The 24,450-nt window shown below is 40.5% G+C and overlaps 2 protein-coding genes across 4 annotated transcripts; one reads left to right on the forward strand and one right to left on the reverse strand.

The window, feature by feature from the left end:
- Positions 1-3,077: 3,077 nt before the first annotated feature.
- On the reverse strand, positions 3,078-17,750 carry LOC109479361 (phosphorylated CTD-interacting factor 1-like). 3 transcript variants are annotated; one of them, XM_019781313.1, is made up of 17 exons: positions 16,805-17,750; positions 15,912-16,050; positions 14,863-15,066; positions 13,843-13,977; positions 13,067-13,215; positions 12,277-12,431; positions 11,626-11,726; positions 11,186-11,316; positions 10,471-10,570; positions 9,758-9,920; positions 8,946-9,118; positions 8,327-8,413; positions 5,511-5,695; positions 4,933-5,026; positions 4,267-4,367; positions 3,716-3,790; positions 3,078-3,371 (listed from the first exon to the last, which is right to left on the reverse strand). In XM_019781313.1, the coding sequence occupies exons 3-17, from the start codon at positions 14,956-14,958 to the stop codon at positions 3,143-3,145; spliced, it is 1,974 nt and encodes a 657-aa protein (XP_019636872.1). In that variant the 5' UTR covers positions 14,959-15,066; positions 15,912-16,050; positions 16,805-17,750; the 3' UTR covers positions 3,078-3,142. The 3 variants fall into 3 exon arrangements, with proteins under 3 accessions (XP_019636872.1, XP_019636871.1, XP_019636873.1); XM_019781312.1 differs by lacking the exon at positions 16,805-17,750 and adding an exon at positions 16,304-16,346; XM_019781314.1 differs by lacking the exon at positions 16,805-17,750 and adding an exon at positions 16,261-16,282.
- LOC109479320 lies at positions 14,957-23,712 on the forward strand. The gene is made up of 5 exons (XM_019781275.1): positions 14,957-15,052; positions 19,986-20,132; positions 20,386-20,464; positions 21,008-21,168; positions 23,212-23,712. The coding sequence occupies exons 1-5, from the start codon at positions 14,957-14,959 to the stop codon at positions 23,248-23,250; spliced, it is 522 nt and encodes a 173-aa protein (XP_019636834.1). The 3' UTR covers positions 23,251-23,712.
- The last annotated feature ends 738 nt before the right edge of the window (positions 23,713-24,450 follow it).

Genomic DNA, 24,450 nt, shown 5'->3' on the forward strand with positions numbered 1-24,450 from the left:
AAAAGACGCCTCTTTACTCAGTGTCTTACCAACCTGATGAAACTATTCACGGACTTAACCATATCATAAATAAACTGTACAATCCATATCTCTATTGTCCACTACTTTCACCAACTCACTTCACATCACATTTCACACAGGAGAAAAATATTCATGCTAACACCATGTTTAATTTACACTTTGTACCATTGATGTCTGTGGTCTATTCCATGTCTTACCATTATCATATCTTTAGCAAGAGGCATGCAATTGTTTTCTTCATATTTCTTTGATGTACAATAACTGCTGCATTAGATTTTTTCATTGTCATACTCTTGATGTTATGTTTAAATCCAATGTAGGGTAGAATTTGACACGACTTCTAACTATCTACTAGCAAACAATGAAAATCAACATGAAATAACACATGGTACCAGTGTGCATGTGAAGTTGGTGCCCGATACACTGAATAACAGTTTTAGACTTTTTTAGAGAGGGACAATTTTGAGAATGCAGATTCGCTGATTTTGCTTCTAATTCCACATAGTATGAGAAGTCTATCTGCACAAAGGAGGAACCAACATCATAACAACAAAATTTTGGTCCTTTGACAGTTTTTCATAGATATCTAAAAATGTTGAAACCCACAGTGAGAATAGACCATTTTTAGACACATATTTCTCACACAAAACAATCTATGTTTAAGACCTTACTAAAGTATGTACTATGCACAGTCTGTTTTCTTTTTTTTATGTCTGAGGACCAAGGAATTGTATTGGACAGGCCTGGAGTCCTATACCATACTAATCACTGATTACAGACACTGATTGCCATTGTCTCACAACTACATGTCTTTGATTCTTTTGTTTAGGAGAATCTCATTTCGCAGTCATTGATTTTATTCTTCAACTACGCTATTTCTAAAACCAATAAAATACTTCCTGTACAGAGATTTTTTAAAATAAAAAGTCAACTCTTAAGTAACTCAACAAACATTTTTTTAAGCCGACGATTTTTCCATGCACCATATAATCGTAACAAAGATCTGTAAAAAGACTACTACCTACCATCTATTCAGTCCATTCTGTACAACACCTCCAAATACTGTACATAATTTACACCAGACATACATGAGCTACCCCATAAATCAAACTTCCCTTGCCCTGTGTTCTGTGCAATATCCAAGAAGATGTTGGGAGGAGAGATTCTAATTTTTACTGGCTCTCTATGTCAGAAAATGTGAACAAGATCTTTTTTGAAGACCCTATATCTGCTTGGAGAAGCACTGCCTCCAAAATATGGCAACTGAGGACCCTCTCAAATGTAAGAGGTGGCCTTTCCAGTTTAACACAGTGCCTGCAATATGTGTCCATAGTGAGGTCACTGTGAGTATAACCTGCTAAGGAAAACCAACTGAAAAACAATGTGATTTTGGAAAGGCATCTAAAACACTGGACTATGTTGTCCATTTCTATTACCATAAGACCATAGCAAAACTAGGGGCAGAGGAAGTTAAAAGTATCTAGTACTTCACATATATCTGTTAACATACAATAATCATCCATACTTACATGTACATGTATAAACTACATTAAGTAAATCTTCATTCTGCATTTGAGTACAACCTACTAACTAATACATTATGTCTAAGTCTATCAAATAAATATTACACTTGGAAAAAATACTCTGTTCTAATCCCACAAAAAATTAAGTCATGTAAAAGGACACAGAAAAGTCATATAAAAACAGCATGCTTTTTTATGGTCACAGAAATCTATTACTGATATAGATCAAGCAAAATCACTCATCTTCATAATTGCCAACACTTAACCATCAGTGTGAAAATCATCTTTCAAGTTTCATCCTCACAAATTATAAAATCGTAAAGCTGTTCTGATTTCTTGTCATATTTTTGCCAAGCTTTTGACCATGTTTTCATAATCAAGGGGTTCAAAACCTTTGCTGTTATTTTTTTCACAGACAAAAATGAGCACTTTTAAAAGTTTCAGCAATCAAGAAGTTTCCATCACCATTTCAAACTGTTTTTTCCTTTTGTAAAAGTTTGCTGGATTTAAAAAAATCTTCATATACATGACAATTGAGAAAAAATCTTAATTACCCAATGACTTACTAATTACCCAAGAGGCACATACTAAAATATTTGTAATTAAAAACATTTGTAATTAAAAACATAACCCTTAGAACGCAGGTTATTCCTCTGTACTTAAACAGAGATGTCAAAAAATAACTAATTAAAAATGATTGAACTGTACAAAATCAAATAGTAATAAGTCTCTCCGGTAGACTTACTATTTCCAACTATACAAACAAATTAGAGAATGACAAAATCTCTAATATACTGGCAAGTCCTGTATTCACGATAAACAATACTGAATACATACTGCATCAAATAAACTACTGGTAATAATACATACAAAAAATGCACTCACCCATTACCAAAACCTTCACAAAGATGGCCTTGTATGTTCTTAAATAAAAAATATGCTAACTTATGCTAATTATATCACAATATAGATAAAATCTGTCCACCCCTCACATAGAATAGGATTTTGGTTGGGGGAAACAAGCACGTTGGCTGAACGTACTGCACCTGCGCGAAACCCGTAATGTATGTATTGTGCATAGCACTTCGGCACAACATCTCATATAAGGTCGTATTCGCGTATTGACATCCTGTCTGTAGTTTCCAAATGTTGTGTCGGAAAAGATATCGACTGCAACAGGCAAAATTCTAATGCAACGTTGGCCAAAATGAAGGTCCAGTGTTTGGGGAGAGCCACACCTACAAAATCTAAAAGAACCCACCCCACTTATCTAAAAGAGTAGGGATCCTTCCCGGTGTGAGTGATTTAAACCTTACAGTCCGGCCTAACACAGCTTGTACTTACATGTACATAACTGGTGTGGTATAGCCTGGATGCCATTCGAATTTGTAACGGCTACCCCGGGGTAAAATTAGGATGGCACCCAGGCTAGGTGTGTCAGGCCTAAAGGCGGTTTACCAGTTATGTGAAACAAACAAACATCGAACGAAAACCGCGAAAAGTCTGAGTTTCGCGCAGGCGCAGTATGTTCTGCCGACGTGATGGGGAAAACCCATTCGAGCAGGACCATACCATTGAGCTAACAGGGCTGTGCAAGCTCATCTCTTCTCGTCCTTGGAGTTACTTCTGGACTCTGTGGCGTTTTTCCCGTCGACCGAGTCGCGCCTTCCCTCGGAGGAGGTGCTTGGGGAGGGGTTGCCCTGCGGGCGGTACGCGTCAAGAAGACCTTTCACCCGCTCGTCCGTCGGCCCCCACTTGGCGAAGCCTGCTTCGTTCTGCAGAATCAGGACCAGGGTGCCGTGCACAGACTTGAAGTACAGGTCACTCCTGCAGGGAGAAAAATTCATCTCAAGTAAAACGTTGAACTTTATTCCAACACAAGTGTTACACGGAGATCAAATTTTCAATGACCACTGTAGCGTTCATCAGGATAATTAATGACCAATCGCTTCTGGTCAATGGACATTAATTATCTTGTGTAAAGGGATTGGTCATTAATTATCCTGATCTGTGTAACCCTTGTGTTGGAATAAAGTTTAACATTTTACTATGATTACTACCAACACAGATGAACTTTCATGATAATAATTCAGACTGACAATGTCTGCAAAGTGGTACGAGAACGAAGTTTCAAAGTTAAAAAAATAGTCCAAGTTTCAGTAATAACTTACCCAGAGCACACATGTTGGAGGCCACTTCTGTACTCATGCTCATAGGCTGGCACCACCAATGTCTTTCTCTTGAATCTAAACAAATCAGGACAACAGATATTAAGTGGAGTGTACTCAAGTCATTGTATTAATGTGATCTATACTCAGCCTGGAAATCCTCTGTAATAAGGACGAAATTCGGGTGTGTTGCCTGCGAGCTCCTTACTGAATAAAGATTTGATTTGTCACTGATTTGATTTGATTTACTATAGTTCTGTTGTGTCTGCAGACAGTTTGCTTGTTTCCTTACATGCTGTTTTCCATCTTGATCAGGGCGGGGATTTTATTTTCCCTTTGTTATAGCTTCATTCTAAAGTTATATTTTCTTTTTTAGAAAGATTTATGAAGCTTCTACCACAAAAAAAACACCCCTACGCTGATTGAAACACAGCTTAGGGAGTCAAAATCACAGGGGGTCCCTGCACTCAAATAGTCTAGTGAGAACTATGGCATCGAACTTTGAAACTTGGTTAGCACTATTGTGTTAACAGGGAAACCACTGTTCTCCTTACATGCTGTTCTCCATCTTGAGCAGCGCTGGGATGGGCGGTTCTCTCCACTCGGGGATGAACACGAGAAACGACAGCGGCTCCGAGGACGTTGCCAGGAGACGCTGGAAAACAGCACAACAAAAGTGGCAAAAATGTCAACATGAGGACAAGTAATTGTTATTGTTGATTTGTGTGTTTATTGTTGATTTTCTGATGTCAGTATGTCTTTTTACATGTATTTACTGTACTTTTTCTGTACCATGTAATTATGTCATTTTAAATATACATGTTTGACTTTGAGCCATAAATGAAATAAATGAAGTGATCAGCTTGCTTTCGTGAAACCACTTCATTTTTATCAACTAGATATCTTCAACATTTTAAATGTAACTCTTTTAAAATTGATAAATGTATATATTTTTTGAAATGTTTTGTCAAAACAAGCCTAGCAATTCAGCCGTTGTGGCTGCCAGGGAGCTTGTTAGTATTCCTATGTTCTTGTTTGCTGAATAAACCAGTCTTGTAACTTTTTTCTTGTACTGTACACGTAGTGTCGTGTACACATTGTATAAGAGTCCTTTGTTACTTTGTTCTATTCTCCTATGTACTTTATTTTAAGTACAATGTGTATGTACTACGAATTAAGAAATTTTAAAAAAATATACTCTCCATTTGTTTTGCTCTCACCTCAAAGTGTTCTGCCATGGCGTTGAGGAGTTCTTCACTGAATGGAGGGTTGGCCTCGAATGACCCCGACACAGGGTGGAAGTCAAGTACAGGCCTGGAACAGCACACAAACATGGAAACTGTAGGTCACAAATCTTTGTAACATTCGTGTGATGTCCACTGTTATCATGTATCATATTTTGTGTGAGAAGTTTTAATTTGTGCCTAAGAATTATCATTATTTAATGGAAAGCAGTGTCTGTAAAACTAAAATACTAAAAATCTGACATATTTCATGTGATACTGTTCAATGTACATGCAAGTCAATTTTGACTAAAACTGAACTGAACTGAAAACAAAGGCTCAAACCAACAACAGTGGTAGAAACACGTTTTTCAGTGTCCTGCAATCTGAGTTTGCAGAATCTCAAAATTTTCTTCTGCAATTCAGAAATACTTTCTGCAAATACACATTTAAAGGTCTGGATCTAAACCCATGGCCAAATTTTTACATACAATTAAAAAAATACATGCAAAAGTACTTGTATATTAGTTTGAGTTTTCACTTTGCAAAATTGAACAAACAAAGATTCTGCGTACCCTCTGGAGCCAAAGTACCCGTCCGTGTCGGGGAAGGCGGAACAGTACTGTCGGAAGTAGCAGTTCAGCGGCGAGGCGAACAGTTCAAAGGTCACGCCGAAGTACTTGTGCAGCGCCTCGAAGACGGGAACAGGCAGAGCGCCCTGGAGACCCGTCCCCTCGTTTGGACTGGACCCGAACAAAGTCTGCAGAACAAGAGAAGGGAACACAGTTGGTACAGAGATGTTAACTACATGTAGTTAACTACAGGCTACAGAGGAGGCAGTCTCTTTATCAAATCCTTCTACAGTCAAACCTGCCCACAAACTCTGGTATGAGTGGACAATTGGTAACATTATTTTTTTAATGCTTGTATCAGTGGGAAAAATCATCTAGGGGACCACCAAAAAGTGGTCACATAATGCCATTGGACAGGCAGTTATTATGTAGGTGGTCACTTGTACATGTACAGGTTTGACTGTATGCCTACAAACTTTAAGGTTTTCACGGGCTTGTTGTGCTGTGTAATGATGTTCACATGGAGATTTGAGGAGGAGACCGCCTGCCTATTACAAGTTCTACTGATGTTATAAACAATCACTCATTTCCAAAGAATATTGATTGGCACAGTTGAAAGATCACAGAATCAACAGGCCTCAAATCAACAGATTGACCTGCTATAACATCAGGAGATGAAGATTCCTATACAGATTATTATCAGGACAAAGGACTGTAGACAAGTAAGAACAGTCACACCTGTAACTTACAGTGTGTCCCCTTCACACAATAAATGTTGTTCACTTTGCAATGGGACATTTTTTTTCAATTGTGTGCAACATTTAAAACACCTGCATGACAGCTACAAACTTTCAGGATATGGCTGGCTGAATTTTTAATTAATATGAAAGTCCACCAGTCAAAATGTATTGTAAAAATTGTAAAAATTATTCTTTTATCTTTGTTCATATTGAGCCAAAGTTTAAAAAAGATACAAAGGGAAGAAGAACAAGTTACTGGTGTGACTTTTTCCTTGTCTCTACTACCCTGAGGGGTCAGACTGTTGGTAAGCCTGTAGTTATGAAATTTTAACACCATGCGGGATTAAAATTGCATTATGTTTTAAACAAGTGTTTGAGTAATCATCACTCGTTCACTCCCGGGTTAATTGACCTGAGTAGCAGGGCTGTCGCCGCCGGCAGACCGCTCTCTCCGCCCCAGCGGTGCCCTCCGACGGTCGTGCGCCGAGTCAGCGAAACCCTGGTCAAGCGCGGGAAGTCAAGGTTCTGACCAACACGAGGTGCGACCGACCGACTCTCCAAGCAGAGGTTTAGGCTGTGACTTATTTATTTGCTATGTGTTTTTAGGCATTTTTATTATGCTTATGAAGGGAAAACATTGCTTTTGCTCTGTTTCTGCTTCTTCTCCAAACCAATAAGGACAATGACCTGAACCAGACGTCTGTCACCATGGTAACTGGTGTTGGGTTACATAATGTTGCAATTTTATAGCAGGAGGGATTTAGACTCCTGTCTGACAATATATATGAATGTGCTTGTGTAAGAATTCACAGAGCAGGCCATATGTGAAGGTAAACATTATGCATTTGCTTTGCAAATGTTACCTTTCTAGCTAGGCTTTCTTTTTAGTAAAGGATCTTTTTTTTCCAGCCAAAAGCCAGTGGAATATTGGATACTGTCTTACCAATTTGATACAGACTTTCCAATTTCATACTGTCCTGTAGCCGACAAAACACCTGCTTGGAGATTAGGTACAACCCACTCGGACTGCATTTCTAACAAGCTACCAAAGTTGACTGACAAAAAAGTTATTTTTTTTTACTCCCAAATGATGAGAAATATTGGGAAATTTTTTTTTTTTTTACATTTTGGTTACTTTCACCATAAAAACAACATTTTTTCTTTGGAGTTAATTTCTTCTTAGCTGGTGGTCTATAAACAACAATCATACAGTACATAAGTTGTGCTCTGTAGTTGTTAGAACCTTGGCTTCCAGCACAGTATATCAAACAGTCAAAAGTGGTCAACAACTACATCCTATCCAATAGGAAGACAGGCCTAACCTACCCTTTCAGCCAATATTGTACATCTCATTTTTGAATGATCATCATGGCAATTAAGTACAAATCACACATTTTTGCTGGTAAGAAAACTGATGGTAGGCTACTTTGGGCAGCAATAACTACATATAATTTTTTCAGCAGACTCACTAGATAGCGAGATGTTACGCTGTTCAGTTACTGCAGAAGCGAAAATTTAATTTGCTGTATCACTAAGTACACCAAATTTAGAGGCTAGTGAGTACATAAAAACAGAAACCCAAGAAATTCTCACATGATGTCATGTCAAAACTTTCTCCATCAAAATCCAGTATCATTCTTTTGACAGTGTTGAGGTTTATATTGTGACTGTATGTTTATGTTTTGTGTCACACATCTTGCTATCTTCGCCAAGAACACTTCCCAATGACATATTTGTATGAACCAGTCTCTACTGTGCTCTGCATGACTTTATCCAGAAAACTTCCGACTGCTGTATCAGGATCTTTACGGATCAAACTTCTACAATAATATTGGATGGAAAACCACAACTGAAAAAATTATCACTCAAAACTATTCTGTTTCTGTTAGATTTTGAGTGAAGCTTTCTAGCTATTGTTAAGACAGAACAACGGGTATTGAGATTCATTTAATTCAAAGTACTTCAATTTGGAGGGATTTTTTGTTTGGATACGATGGGTCCCTAGATAAAACCGCATAGGGCACAAGTGATGTTTACAGAGCTAGGAAAACCAGTAGCAGCAGAAAGGTGTTAATGTACCTGGTATCTCCTCAGCAGGCACCAGACTCTGGGCAGGAAGTTCTCCAATGGGCGGTCGTCTCGGCAGTGCAGACGGTAGAGATGCTCCTATGGCAACAACGTACAAACAAATTGTTTGTTTTGTTTTTTTGTTTCAACCTTTGTTTAATCATGAGATACTGTACCCAAATTTGCCTACTGGCCGCTTATTGTTGAGCTTTGCACGTGGTAGAAACACTCATTTATTGTAGGACATTATTGCATATTCCCACCCTACATGGGCCAAATGCATTAAGTTAGATAACTGAGGTACAAGGGTAGAAGGAACAAGTGTTAAATTGCTGTGCTATACGACTACATCTACAGGATCTCTTCTCTCTTTTTGAGACATGAATGAACAAATTTACATAGTTTTTTACTTATTTACATCGTAGCTCTTGGATGTTATAATATGTTTGAATAATTCTGTTTTGGATAAGTGCGCATATAACTGTGAGGAACTAGTTAAGGATTTCCGTATGTCTGTGAGCATTCTAAAACAAAATGTGCTTCATCATCTACACAGTCATTTGCCAGAGCCAGTTACCAGTTTCTGTAGGTAGTTCTGGTTGAGTGTTTTGTAAGAGCTAGTTATAATTACCAGTTTCTGTAGGTAGTTCTGGTTGAGTGAGAGGACCTCGCCCTTGAACCTGAGACAGCCGACGTTGTTCTCCACGTGGTAGGAGATGGAGGGCAGGCGAGGACACGAGACCACCATGTGGATCTGGTAACACTGCACCCGACGCTTGTGTACCTCAAACTTACGCTGGATCTCTGTATAAATACACAAAGAAAAACAGGGTTTCAGATACAAGTTTTTGCCTGTTACTGGAATGTTGCTTCAAAACTTCAGGTTTACTGTGCCCACATCAAACTTTTGCTGGATCTCTACACAAACACACATGGAGAAACAAGATTTATCACAAAAGCTTTGGCATGCCTTTGGCCTGATACTGGCACATTTTGCTTCAAAACATCAAATATCCACCTAGTTGCTGAGCTGCTGCTGAATCTTGGACCAAACACAGGAGAACAGGAATGGTCATTCCGCACATTTGTATAGTCTCATAGTATGTTTGTTGTCATATAGCGGCAGATGCCACAGGCAAATAATGTACAAATAATAGTGTAGTGGCAGTGGCTGTTTAGGGATAGATGAGGTATTTTGTACAATGATATTACATGTACATAACAAACACTGCTGCATAGGATTGAGCAAAAACTGGCTTTAATTTTCAATCCCTTCGCGAAAATTTTCATTTCTAGGGTTAGGCAGCAGCATGGAGAAAGTAACTGAAGAATATGACAGATTTGTAGCCAGGTCAGGAAATGGCGGACAGGGCAGCATGGAGAGAGAGAGTGGACTCGGTCCGGGCAACACGCCCCGACCAGGAAATCCAAGCTGTGTCTCACCTTCGATGCCGTGTTCCTTGAGGATCTCCCAGTGCTTGTCGTAGATCTTCTTGGCCGACTCGCAGGACAGGTGGTAGATCTTCTGGCAGATTCCCTCCACGGAAGACTTGGCCGCCTCCGTCAGGTGAGGACCACACTGGGTCTTCAGGTGAGTCAGTCGCTCCTTCAGGTTTGAGAGAGGCAACGTCAGTCAGTTTGCTTTCCTTTTCATTTATCTTTACCTTAATCTTGATTTACCACATTTTTGGGAGGGAGGACATCCACCTACAGATTACTTTCTTGTATTATTTTTCCATGGGCTCCCTTGGAAATCAGCCTTCAACGGCTGAAGGGACTACCAATATGTTTGAAAGATTAATAAATGAAAATAAATAAATAAACCTCATGTCAACCCACAGGATGGAGGCAACGTCAGTCAGTTTTATTTTCTTTTTTTGTTTATCTTTAAAGATTTACCACATTCCTAGCAAGACTGACATAACAGTGACTATCACCTCTTTAATTTTCATCTATTGTATTTCAAATGTGCTTACGTGGAATAAAATTAATCTCCCAGCAGATCTTTCAGTGGCTGCAAAAGACAGTATCAAATTGGCCTGGTAGTATCCATTAGCCAGACTGTATCCATAGGCTAATGGACACTCCTCTGGCCAATGTATACTGCGTTGCCACCATATGATCTGCTTGGAGATTAGAATAAACTGAAAGCCTACCTGATAGTCCTCCAGGGTAGCGTTGTTCTGCCGGCGGAGCCACTGCATGATATCCTCCACACTCCACTTCACTATCTTACGGCTGTCAGACGAGCAGTTTCTGTACAGGTGGGAAAGAAAAAACAAAGCTCAAAACTTAAACCAGACACAAATACAGCCCAAACTCTGTCCTCTTTAAGACTTTTACAATTACTGGTAAGACCCAAATGAATGGACACAGACCATATTCCAACATTTATTTTGTTCAAGTGTTCTAGGTAATAAAATATGTGTACAATGATACAAATCTATAGATTTCTTATCACCACATGTTTATGGATTGATTTGTTTTATGACTTCAATCATGTAAGAAAAAGAAGAAGGTCTCCCGTGCTCTTATGCAGAGCGTAGGGTGGTGCCCATCTCCATTTTGTAGCCCTTGGGCGACACACAGTTGTGCAAGGCACTACAGCAGGGGGCTGGTCCACTGGTAGTGCTGTGTGTTTGACCTTCCCACACTCTTTCTCATATGTGCTGAGTGCTTAGCAGAGAAAGAAGTATGTTCCAGTCTTTGGTATGACCCGTCTCTGGGGTTTGAACTCATGACAAGCACTCAACCAATCAAGCTATTGCACCAGAGCAGCTATTCAAATGAAACCTCTATCTTTTTATCTCACTCTGTCTGACCCTTACCTCTTCTCTCTTGAGTATCTTATGAACAAACAAACAAACCAACCTGGATTCGACCATCTTCTTCGCGGCCTCTGCGTACTTGAAGACGTACTTCCGCGCCTCGACAGGATGTCTGAGCCGACAGCCGCGGACTGGGATGTCGCTCATGATCTCCCGGTACATGGACGCAGAAATCTTAGCAAATAGATATGACTATGTCAGAGTTTGTTGTATGATATAGGAGTAGAAGGAGTATATATAAGAGTACGAGTGGAGTGCTTCTGGGGGAGACACCCTGTAATCTTCTTCTTTTTTATTCCAACATATCATAATTAGACATAGCGACAGCACACTCAAGATATATCAACTTATTTTTATACCGCCAACAATGCAGAGGACGAATACAGGACAAGACAATACTCATTTTCACTTGAGGTAAGTGAGGAAAGTCCTGTAAAGTTGGACTTGCCTTTGCTTTTAATAATAAAACAGTGTACTACTAACCTCGTTTGCGCAGTTCGTAGGTAACATGGGGTCATTGCCCCGATCCGTGACCTTTCGCTCCAGGATCCAGCGGTTGAAGGACTCCCGCGGGGCGTCGATTCCTGACGAGCATGAACGGGAGGTGTCATCATTTTGTTGCATCCATCCACAGACCCAGCCACACAAAAACCAAACCCATCCATCCATGGTCAGCAAATTACAAGTGTCGTCTAGTATTACTTAAATCATAACCTATAATTGTAACCTATATCTTGTTATGTTTTGTCTGACCTGAAGAGCTGATGAAAGCATTTCATGAATAAACAAATGCTGAAATAAGCAAACACACAACTGTCTGAAATATATCTTCAGCTGATTTACATATCAATTCATAGATTTTTTAATACATACATGTTCAAGTACAGATTCTGCAGTAGTGAATGCTACCTGAAACGTCTGAACGTTTTCAAAATCTATCCAGTTGGTTGAGTAACTGTTTTCTTTTGTAAACAAAATGTTCCCCATACGTTGGTGAAGGTTAGGCATCCAGGTAATGAGATACGCCAAAAAACTGTTCCTCAAGCAACTGGATATGATTTTGCAAACAGTTGCTTGTCCAAAATCATATCCAGTTGCTTCAGTAACTGTTTTTTGGCGTGAAGTGTTTCCCACCTTCTCTGGTCTGACACAGTTCCTGGTACTGTGACCGTAGCTTGTTGGTGAGTTGTGCTCGGTAAGACTCTGCCTCTGGGTGCACGGGGGGCATGGTGCAGGGGGGGTGCTCGAAGATGATAGCGTTACTCGGGATCTCGAAGTTCCAATAAACGCTGGGGGGGCGGGCGTGGAGAGAAAAACTGTCATTCACAAGCAGTGATAGCAGACTTCACCCCTTACCCATACTGTTTTCAAGTCCTTGAAGCCCACAATTTGCAGCACTGAGGATGTATGGCAATACTACACTGTGTACAGAAAAGCACACTAACACACACAAACACACAGACAAGCCCTGTCTTACAATAATTTGTTTGACGATACAACTTTGTGTTTTACAGTTGTAGTGGGATGACACTTGAAATTCTAACTTTAAAAAATTTTTCAAGCCAACTACCGGTATATGTGTTCTGAATGCAAAACCTCCTTATCTAGTAGAGTGGTACAGTTATAATACTTGTCTAGTATAGGTAATTTTACATGTGTGCAGGAACTGAAGAATGAAATTCAATGAATGAACTTGCTCGACAGTTGTACATGGTACAATGTAGGGAATCAACAACAATGTGATCAATACAATCAAGTCTATACTAAGAGACTACTAGTATTACTACTGGAATATGAACGCAAATGGCGTATATGACATGATGTCAGTTAGGCGTTCCTATCTGTTACAATACTTTCTCTCTTTTGTAATGCACTACATACTGTATATATTGGCCTAAGTAAAGGACCAGCAGTCTGTACTTACGGTCCCTCCAGCTTCATCTTCTTGCTGGGGCTCATGGACCCGAGGCTCGTGACGCTGGCCTCCGAGTCGCGCCTCCGCTTCAGGTCAAAGGGCGGCGGCGAGCGCACGTCCGTTGGAGTGTCCGGGACGCTGATGCCAAGAGGATCCGTCTGGGGGGGGCAGAGATGGCAGACTTCAACCCCTTACCCATGCCACACTGTTTTGTCTATCACGAGCTCATGTGGAAATCTGCCCTATTTGGCTGAAGGCACTAAGATATCCATATCTATCAAAGACTGATAGATACAGTAAATAAACAGTATTACTACTTGATTACTTGATAACAGCCACGTGGTTGTCCTTACATGCACTTTAAGGACGTAGTCAAATGGCACATGAAAGACACAGACATAGATATTAACACATGGGAGACTCTTACAACAAACAGAACGCTTTGGAGACAGGAAGTTTTAAAAGAAGGGGTTACATCGGGGGGAAGAAAAACAGAGACTCGCATCAGAACTCAGACGCTTTAAGCGTATTAAACAAAGAATAAGTACATGGTGTAGAAGAAGTATCTTCATAGTCTTATAAGACCGAGGAAAGGCCTACAACTTGATAAGTACATGTATAATAATAATAATAACCTTTATTGTACATTCATGCCCTATCGGGCTAAGTACAGGAGAACAGATGAAAAGGTAATATACATGTTTGTAGTACTAACAGCTCTAAAACTATACTAATACAGAGGTTCGGCTTCTTCTTGTTTCTTTGTGATGTTAAAATATACGTACCACCCTGTCTGATCCTGGCACCCCGTTATGTGGAGACTTGTGGACCACCGGCATCTCCCACAGAGACTCTCCTGTCATCTTGTTGAAGAAGTACCATCTCTTCTCTCGCTTACTCCAGAACCGGCGCCAACCCGCCTGGTAAACAAACAAACAAACAAACAAACAGTTGCTCGTTATTTGCACATAAAATACATTTGAGAAAACATAACAATGTACATAACATTGCGGTATCTTTGATGATATTGTGTTCAATTTCATTTCACTGTCTGAAATATTTGATTGATCACACTGACATTCTGGGTTCTGTTGGTGCTCCAGCCATTTTCATTTTATGTCCACTATACGTTTTGTTACCCCAACATTGTGTTACACAAATCATCTGTGTCTCTTACGTACCTGCCCTGAGCACCCTTTTATTTTCACCCACTCTTTTACTTTTAGTATAAGTCATACTTTAGTCTTAATACCTAAATTGTGGTACAGGTAACATTAGTCTGGTGCAGGTCATTTTTAATGTTACCTGTGATCTTTTCTCTAAGTTAGATACTTATATTTTGCAGACTAGATATGTGCCCTGAGCAACTACTCTTTTACGTTTGGTATACCAGTAACCTACGAATATAGTACCAACATGATATTTCCTAAATTGTGGTAAAGGCAATTTTTAATGTTATCTACACTTGTTTAAAGTTTAAACTTTTGGTCCATCACAAAAAATTCTCTCACCTATAGCTTTCGACCAGTCACTCTGGTCTTCCTCAGTAGACTGACCCAGTGAGTGACTGGTTGAAAGCTCTAGGTGAGAGAATTTTTTGTGTTGGACCAAAAGTTTTAACTTTAAACATATAAGTTGTAACTACCAACACAGATAAACTTTCATGATAGTTATCTACACTTGTTTTGAGCCCTGACCCCTGAACATTTTTTTTGGGGTGGGGGTGGAACAGACAAAAATTCATGCGCACCCTGATGTCATCCATATAATCAAATCAACATGGCCTTACTAAGTTAGAAACCTACCCTGAGCACCTCCTCCGGCAGATCGTGGACTGGGTCTGGCCCGGGGGACTGGGGAGTCGGAGGGTCCGAGGACTTGTCAGACGATCCCGTCGACATGATGGACAAACAAACAAACAAACAAACAGCTGAGGCAGATCTACACTACAGACAAACTCCTGATGGTGAACTGGACACTCCTGATGCAGACTCTGTTAGCCTTCAAACCTGCGGAGAGATGGGGGATAACATTAGCCTGTGTTACATGATCTCTCACAGTCACGATCATCACATGTAGTGATGTACGCTCTACTTCATTACTTGACCTACATAACTTCTGTGGATTAAAAACAAAATTTAAAACAGATTTCACGACACCAGATTGTTAATAACGGCTTCCTTGATCGAATCTTACATCATAAGTCCAACAAAAAACTCCCCAATAAAGAATAATGTTTTTGTAGGACATAGTGCAATACTGGTCAAGTGCATCTCTCGTAAACTAGATTTCAGACTGTTTTCAGAGTACCGGGTCTAACTAACTGGGGACTGCCCTGTGTATTTGCTCTAAGTCTAACTGAGATGAGAGGTGTATTTGGTAAAATTTCCTTGGGAACATGTTGGCCCTGGAGCCGAGGAACTGGCTTGTATACTGGCCCTGGTAACAGTCTGGCTCCCAGGATTAGAGACATCTCTGGTTCTCTAGCCTACTTGGAGTTAAAGCTCCTAAACTTCAGACACACCCACGACTGAAAAAAACACCGGTGAACACATCCACATTTTTCCCCAACGTTTCCCGCTACGTCCCTGGTGTTTTAGGACACCATAGCGTCTACCGTCGACGCAACAAACATCTAAAACTGAGAGAGGAAGAGTCTAAACTCGCTGGAGAGTGTGGGATACTTTCGCTTTGCACTGGACAAGACGCGTACCTCACACACGTGAAGCTTGTTTTGAGCCAATGTTGACATCGTGTTTTTGCACAATCTGGCGCTGTTAGCGGCAAACTGTGCCACGCAGCGGAAAGAAAGGATACTCAAGAACCGATATCAGTGCCAACAAGCCCTACTCACCTCCATCAGACGCTAATCTCGGCTGAATTCTGTGTTTCAATCGTCTACAGACGCCAGAGCCTTGCTTACCGCCGCCATGATGCCCGCAGTGCAGCATGGGATACCACCCAAATTTAAAGTCACATTTGACGCCCAAATCCTGCGAACATTGGTGATTTTAGAAACTGTGTGAATGCCTGAGAGTGATTATGATATGTCATAGGTACTGTATTAATCATCAGTGGTTTGTAATACTGTAAAATAAACACAAAACTAGATAGTAATATTAGCGGTTGCTAATATAGACAGGTTTGCGTTGTACATAGTCATTGTAGTGTAACTTACAATATGTTTTTTGTGTGTGCTTTACCTTTTACAGGGTTCCTTCTCATCCTTTTCTAATCCCCACTTACCTTGTAAACAATTTCGTCATCAATATACTAACAAAAGAACAATAGTTACACCCAAAACAAAATTTCACTTCTTTATGACTTCTCTATGCCCCATGACCTTTAACCTTTTGAGGGTCATGCAGGCGTCAACAGCGCCCTCCCCACGCCTTGCCCACCTACCTACCGAACTACCTACCTACCTACCGAACTACCTACCTACCTACCGAACTACCTACCGAACTACCTACCTACCTACCCTCGCAAATGCAAGGTGATGTTTCTGCACTTCTCAAAAACTGTGCCACCACTACCCTCACTAAAAATTGACAACTACCCCCTAGTACAAGTTCAAGTAGCTAAACTCCTGGGGCTCCATATACAAGCTGACCTAAAATGAAACACCCAGGTGGACCACATGGCCAAGAAAGGAAGCCAGAGGCTTTTCTTCTTGAGAAGACTCAAATCTTTCGGAGTTACTAGAGAAGATCTTGTCACCATATATACAAGTTTTGTCCGACCCACTTGTGAGTACGCTGTCCCAGTTTGGCAACCAGCCATTACACAGTCCCAAAGACGTCAACTGGAAAGAATACAGCGAAGGGCTTTTCGAATCATCCTTGGGCCTGACTACACAACCTATACTGACGCTTGCAACACGCTATGCCTCATGACACTACAGCAAAGACGTGAACACCTTTGTCAGACATTCGCAAGAAGACTACTACATGTACAGTCTGAGTCCTACCGGAATTGGCTACCCCCCTTCCGGGGAGACGTCAGTGGTAGAAGAACAAGAAACAGCAGCCTATTGGACACTATTAAAACACGAACTAATCGTTACAGGAATAGTCCCATACCCTATCTTGTAACACTCTTCAACAATAATGCAACCAGTATTTGCAGTTTCGATTCAAATATGTTGTAATGCACATATGTTAAGTTTGGGAGAAGAAATTCATTAGATTTTAATTCTTATGTAAAGATCTTTACCTGACCTGAATTATCACCTTGAACGTATTAGATTTTGACGTATGGTCTCAACCATTGCATGATACGAGAATTCATCAATAATTGGAGATTATTTTCTCATAATGTTTTTTACAACGGCCCTGACTCGAATGTATCAATGATTGCTAATATTAAATTTCTAGTCCCCCAAAATAGTTCAACCAGCACTATGCAATGCCGAACTAATATGTTTGAATATACACATTTATGACAAGTCATCAATAATAATGTATTAATAATAGGCTTATTGAAATCTGTATGCACGATATGTATTTAACCTATGTATTTAACCTCTGACAATGTCTACTCAGAGGTTATCTTATTAATAATTTATGTTATTAATTATTTTATTAATAATTTATGTATTTCTTTAATAATTTGTAACCCATTGTTTTAGCAGTGCAATTCAGTGCGGGTTTACACCAAGCACTGCGAAACTGTAATCTTTGAGAAATAAAACCAATCACTACCACTACCTACCGAACTACCTACCTACCGAACTACCTACCTACCTACCTACCGAACTACCTACCTACCGAACGAGCGTACCCAAGTACCGGGCGGGCGTGCCCAAGTCAAGTACCGGGCGGCGTGCCCAAGTCAAGTACCGGGCGGGCCTGCCCAAGTCAAGTGCCCGGGCGCAAGTGCCCGGGCGGGCCTGCCCAAGTCAAGTGCCCGGGCGGGCCTGCCCAAGCGCAAGTGCCCGGGCGGGCCTGCCCAAGCGCAAGTGCCCGGGCGGGCCTGCCCAAGCCAAGTGCCCGGGCGGGCCTGCCCAAGCGCAAGTGCCCGGGCGGGCCTGCCCAAGTCAAGTGCCCGGGCGGGCCTGCCCAAGTACCGGACTCCCGACCCACGCGGGCGTGCCCAAGTCAAGTACCGGCGGGCGTACCCACGTACCGGACTCCCGACCCACGTACCGGACTCCCGACCCACGTACCGGACTCCTGACCCACGTACCGGACTCCCGACCCACCGACCCACGTACCGAACTCCCGAAATTCATGTCACCGTCTTCCCTACCCCAAGAGCTACCTACCTACCGAAATTCATGTCACGTCTTCCCTACCCCAAGAGCTATCTACCAACAAATTCATGTCACGTCTTCCCACCCAAGAGCTATCTACCAAGCAAAATTCATGTCACGTCTTCCCTACCCCAAGAGCTATCTACCAAGCAAAATTCATGACCCTAGCATGTCCAGATCGCGAGATATCAAAACCGGAAGTTCTGCTGCAGTACCTAGGAAAGCCGCCAGGGGGCCCAAAATCTAATCATTCCTAGCTCTTATGAAGACCTTGACCCACCTACCAAGTTTCATGGCAATGCATATTAAGCTTCTTGAGTTATGCTGTTCACAAACAGAGAATATACGGTTCGCCTCGCTTTACCCTCTAGCGGACCAACTCCGGATCCCCTGCACTGGCATGTTTTCTTTTTATCTGGTCAATTTCTACTCTTTCCTGGGGGGCCCGCAAGCCCTTTTCTGTAGAGCATATTCGCCGTTTTAATTCTACGTAATGCGTTATAGCCACTTGGAATTTATCGTAAAGCGTATTAAAAAATCGAGAAGTTTCCGAATTCAGCATAGATCGTTGTCGGGACCCCCCTTGCAGGCCCCCTTTCCTGAGCTGTCTCCTGAAGTCTGGTAGAGGTTATACAGCTAGAACTTAATGTGTAGACTCAGACGTGCCCCTCTGGGCAAAACCTACAATTGAAGTTGACGGCTGCAAATTAGAGGTAGGAGATCGGGTCGCGCAGTTGGCTGACCTGTAGGCAAGGCTAGCTTCCGTTGAGTTGACACACCGAGCCTCGGGTCATCCCACAAGTGTATAGTATGTCGTGGAAAAATGTTCACCCCACACAGAAGTCCTCACACAGAAGGAAAAGGTGTCATTTAATGGATATGACCAGAGCTATGGGATATGACAATTAGATTAGATCAGGATAGGTTGAAAGTGAGCTATAATTAACGTTTTGATCAGATACTTCAATTATGTTCCTTGGTTGGGTGGAGGACAGGGGATTTCAGACAGATGGAGAGTCGCAAGCGACGGCATTGTTAAGTTCAAGCAGCCTGAAAGGCAGGTCGTAAAAACGTTTACAAACGCCTATACAGTCACTGTATAATGGACTGGTAAGCTTGAAAAAAAACTTACAATTTCCATAATGAACTTGAAATCAGGAAGTGTACTCATACCAAAACTTCATGCCACTTATCCCACCTACTAACCCCTGTACTTGAGGACAATCTGTCGTCCCTAGGCTCGGCCTCGACAAGATCCTCAAGACCACCCTACTAATACCAAAGCCTCACCATCTCATCATAAAAAAAAACAACTTTAAAGTTCCGCCGCATTAGGTCCGCCAAGTTTCCTTCCCGTCATGCTAAGAAAATTACGTCAAGTGCTAAACACAATCAGACTCGCCTTTATTACGTCAAAGCCATCGCCTCTATACACTTCTGCCAAAATGAACACACAACCAGGTAGGCTTTCAGTTACTGCTCTTTCCAAACATACCGCTAGGTGTCGTCCTTACACTGTAGGCCTGTGACAGGTCCCACAATGCACCTCACTCAACTTTGACCTGCCCCATTGCATGACGGGAAACAAAATGGCGGCGCCCATAAAATCCAGGTAAAATAGAACAGGTTTTGCTATCGCAAACCTGTAAACATGTTCATTTTGGTTTAACCAAGGCTGGTGACGTCAGTAGAGCGAGTCCACTCTATTGTGGGGGTGACAGTTTTTTTATAAGGGATTGGAAGCCACATGCACAAGGACGTCGTCTGATCAAGAACTTTATTGCTGGCCATTTTCGTCAGGTTAAACCTCTTTCGTACGATGTATGCTAACTTTTACATACATAGAACTTGTGCTATTTGCTAATATGCTAATGTTAACCTTATTTTGTGTGTTGTTTAACCGTTATAAGATCTTATAACGCTTAGCCTTGAATTCGAACTTCCACGAAAGCTTTGCAATATACATTGTGGCTCATTGAACATGTTGTAGCTATTGCAATCATCAGTTAAGCTTTCTGTAAGATATGATATTATTGTTATCGATATATCGTGTGTCCAAATCTCTCAAATCTAGCGTGTCAAAGGTGAAAGGTTCGGGGTCAACTCAAAACGGCGGGCGGTCAGAGTCAGAGAGGACCGAAGAACTCAAGAAGGTATGACAACGACAACAAAAATTTTAAGGTACAGGAATATAACGATGGATTGCACTTGAGTCCAGTTGTTGGTCAGCAAAACAAACTTTGTTAAGTTGTCTTCTGAGTAATTGTGTTTGGCTGGAAATGGATTTTTTTCTTGAGGTTTTATCCCATATGCCAGCGAACAACACTGTAGAACGTTGAACCTATAATCCATATAAATCCTAGCCTCCATAGCATGCCAAAAACTGGGGGTTTTGTGGGGGTCTTCAGGGTCTTTGGGAGCTTTTATGTGCTATTTTCTGATTGCATATAGACAACATAGCCAGCCTAGTTGAATTACTCCCTTTTTTATCAGAAAACAGCCGAAGACCGTCGACCACCAAACCCCGCAGTTCTATAAGCCTGTTATGGAGGCTACCAAGTTACTTTTCCTTAGAAGCTTCTATAAAGGCTTCCTTCCGTCTCAGTAGACGATGGGTTCAGTTCAGAGGGAGGCTTATAACTTTTAAAAAACTTACTGTTTGATTTTATTTGTAACTCCATTGAAAATTTATCCAGAGTGCCACACAGGGTCCTTGTCCCATGCACATGTCCTTGATCAGAGGAACCTCCATGAACTGATGGAGGAGAAAGAGGAGGAAGAGAAGGAGGAAGAGAAGGGGACAGGTCCAGATGTCATGATGCGAGTAAGGGAAGACAGGGGATGTGGCCTTCGACAGGTGAGTTGATAGCATCTCCCAGGCTCCCAATACTAGTGAATTTTTATTCACAAGTTTCTCCTCTGGTGTTCTCTTTCCCGGACTCGTTCACATGTTTAACCTCTGAGTTGCATTTAAGTCATCATCATCATCATGCATTTATGTACTTTTGACAATTTGAGTTGACTTTGTGCACTTTTGACTCTTCTGTACTGATTGTGTTATGTACAACTTTGTATTAAGTTCTTTAATTTGCTGCTGTTTCCAGTCTGATCTTTTGATTCAGACTTGAATTCATTCATTCATTCATTCATTCATTCATTCATTCACTAGTATCAGTTTTTTGGTTTGTCATTTTTTGTTTAAAACGTAATTGCTTTCATGATATCTTGATACATCATTTACTTTGAAGTTTGAAGTGTCCAAGAACCAAGTAGATAAATTGGAAAGGCCCAAACTATGGCTTAAGTTGCTGGATATTAAAAACAAAATGAATGAAAAGCCTCCATAATGTGCAGTGATTTTCTTTATTGACTATAAGTTGAACCAAGCTTCACAAATAGACCTGCAAAAGGTGTAAACTAAGTGCTGTTTCAAGAATTTTTAAAAACATCCCTTACAGTTACATAAGAACTTATTCGAAAGATCTCTCTTAAATCTCAATTTTACACATCTGCTTCACAGTGGCCTCAGCAAGTAAATCTTGTGGATGACATCCCCCGCAGATTCCATATCTAATGCGAGCAGGCCAAAAAAAAACAAGGCGAGCAAAAAAACAAGGTTCCTACATTTTATAATTTTGACTCATTCATTGTACAAATGGTTTTTATTCCGTGGGAACATCACATATACACAGCCAGCATCACATATCACTGCATCAAAGTAGGAAACAAAACATTAAATCGAAGCCTTTTTATGGGTTCACCACACCACGAAGTGGTGTGGTGAAACCATATTGCTTTTTCTGATGTTTCTTCTTCTCCTCCTCCTCCTCCTCCTTCTCCTCCTGCCATATCTTTAAATGGATTCAGCTTCTTCATTTTAGGGCCTAAGGTCCTGAAATTTGGTATGGAGGTACAGTGGGCAAATACCCCTAGGCGTTTTTTAAATTATTGTGATACAGGCTTTTAGAATGGTTTTATTTGAGTTTTTTGGCTGTGTAATAGCTAATGTATTACTGTGTAAGTGTGCAGTGTTTACCACATTTGGACATGAGTCATCACAATGGCATGCAAGGCATCAACCGAATAGGCATGCAGCTTTCCTCTATTCTCCTTGCTGATTGGCTGTTGGGATTTAACTGGCTTAACTTCATTTACACCTGCACAGAGCCATGCCATACTGACAGTATGTCTGTATTCAAGTGTTTGGTTAGGTATTTTAAGTCTTTCCTGCTCCAGCATTGGAATGCGGGCTATGAACGCTTCTTTTATCTTGAAATCAACAGTTTGCATTATGCAATCCTACCAATAATGTAGGAAGTAGCTATCCAACTGTTGTAGTCTTAGTTGTATGTTACTTCATACTATAGTTATATCAATGTAAAGCATTGTTTTCCCTTGTGTTTCTCATTCTTTCCCTGCCATGTGGTAAAATGTGGTGAACCCATCGCTATATTTGCTCCAAAGCAAATATTGGCCTTTCTAGTCTTAACTCCTGTCTTCATAGTTATCTGCCATCCACCTTCCGGCATGGCAACAGATGTCTTTGCTCATTTTTGTCATGTTGACTACTTTCAGAAGGCAACAATTTTTTTTTCAAAATCAGGCGAAAATTAATGCGCGCGCTGATGTCATCCATAAAAATTACTTGCTGTTGCCTTATTAAGAAAAACCTTTCTAGTACATGTTGTTGTTTTAACATGTTACAGATATTGATTAGTTACTTACTACATGCAAGCTTCAGTACATATATGCAGTACAGTACTTACCATAATGAACAGTAGAGGCATTTGATTACTCATTTCCTTACTTATTTCCTACCATTGAACCCTGTTCAAACCATGTCTGCTGTTATCCATGTTGATCACAATCAGTGTTTTTTTCTTCATTTCTTCAACTGTAGAACCAAGCTTCACAATTGCAAGAAAATACAGTCATTTAGAATATGTGCACATGCTGTTAAAATGTCTCAAAATTTGTCAAAAGAACTGTGACAAATTCTTCTAATCAAAAAGATCTGTCTATAAACCATGACTTCTGAAAATTATACACATCAACATACTTATTACATGTATAACTTGTATATCGCTTCTTCAGCCGATATTCCTAGAGTTGGAACCATCCTCATACATACATACAAATTGTTCATTCAATTTCATTTCACTCAGTTCTGGACCAGCAAATGTACTGCACAATCTGCCATCATACAAAAACTGTTGGAGCAATATGGAATACAATTATGTTGCTTTATAAATTTAAAAAGAACCTGTCTTCTAAACACTTCTTTAATTGAACATGTTACAGATTTTAAGTTGAATTTTAAGTTACTTATTAAGATGCAAGCTTCAGTACTCAGTACTTACCAACAATAAATGCATCATATTATAATAAGATTGTAGAAGCAATAAATGGTACAATCATGTTACTAGTACTTAGGCCACGCCAATTTAATGTCTTGGTTAACGGATTCACACGCTTCATTTTTTTCTGATTTGCCAAAAAAAATTCAGAATCAACTGCAAAATGCTCATATTTTGCCCTGAACAGTTGAAAACAGTCCTTTTCTTCCTAGTTGTTACTGTAACAATTATTCCATCTTTCAATGCAGTGGTATCATTAAAAGTTCAAAATTCATTGTAAATTTTGAACCAGACTGGTGTGTTGAATTCATTGCTCCTATTGTACCATTTTGGGCCATAATAGGATGACTACGATTTTTTTTTCGCCCGCCCGCTCCATTATTTTTCTAGAAAAATCCATTAACCAAGAAATTAAATTGGTGTGGCCTTATGAAGAAAAACCTTTCTACTACATGTTGTTTTAACATGTTACTACATATACAAGCTTCAGTTGTAGTACTTATCATTGAACAATAAAGGCATTAGCTTCATTTCCTACAATTATCCATTTAACCCTTTCCCTGCTGCCTAACCCCGTCATGCCTTCAAATATCAGAGTTATCAACCAAGAATTGAGGTATTCAAAAACTTGTATTTCCCCAAACTATCGTAGACTGGAACTCGTTGCCACCAAGTACAGTTGAGGTATCATCACTAGAAAGCTTTAAACAACTCCTGCAATCAAAAGTGCAAAGATTAAGTGTAACAAGTCACTCGGTGTGATATATCTAGCTGCCGCCGCG

Source organism: Branchiostoma belcheri, unplaced genomic scaffold (assembly GCF_001625305.1).
Source record: "Branchiostoma belcheri isolate BF01 breed outbred unplaced genomic scaffold, Haploidv18h27 scaffold48, whole genome shotgun sequence".
NCBI classification, from domain to species: Eukaryota; Metazoa; Chordata; class Leptocardii; order Amphioxiformes; family Branchiostomatidae; genus Branchiostoma; species Branchiostoma belcheri.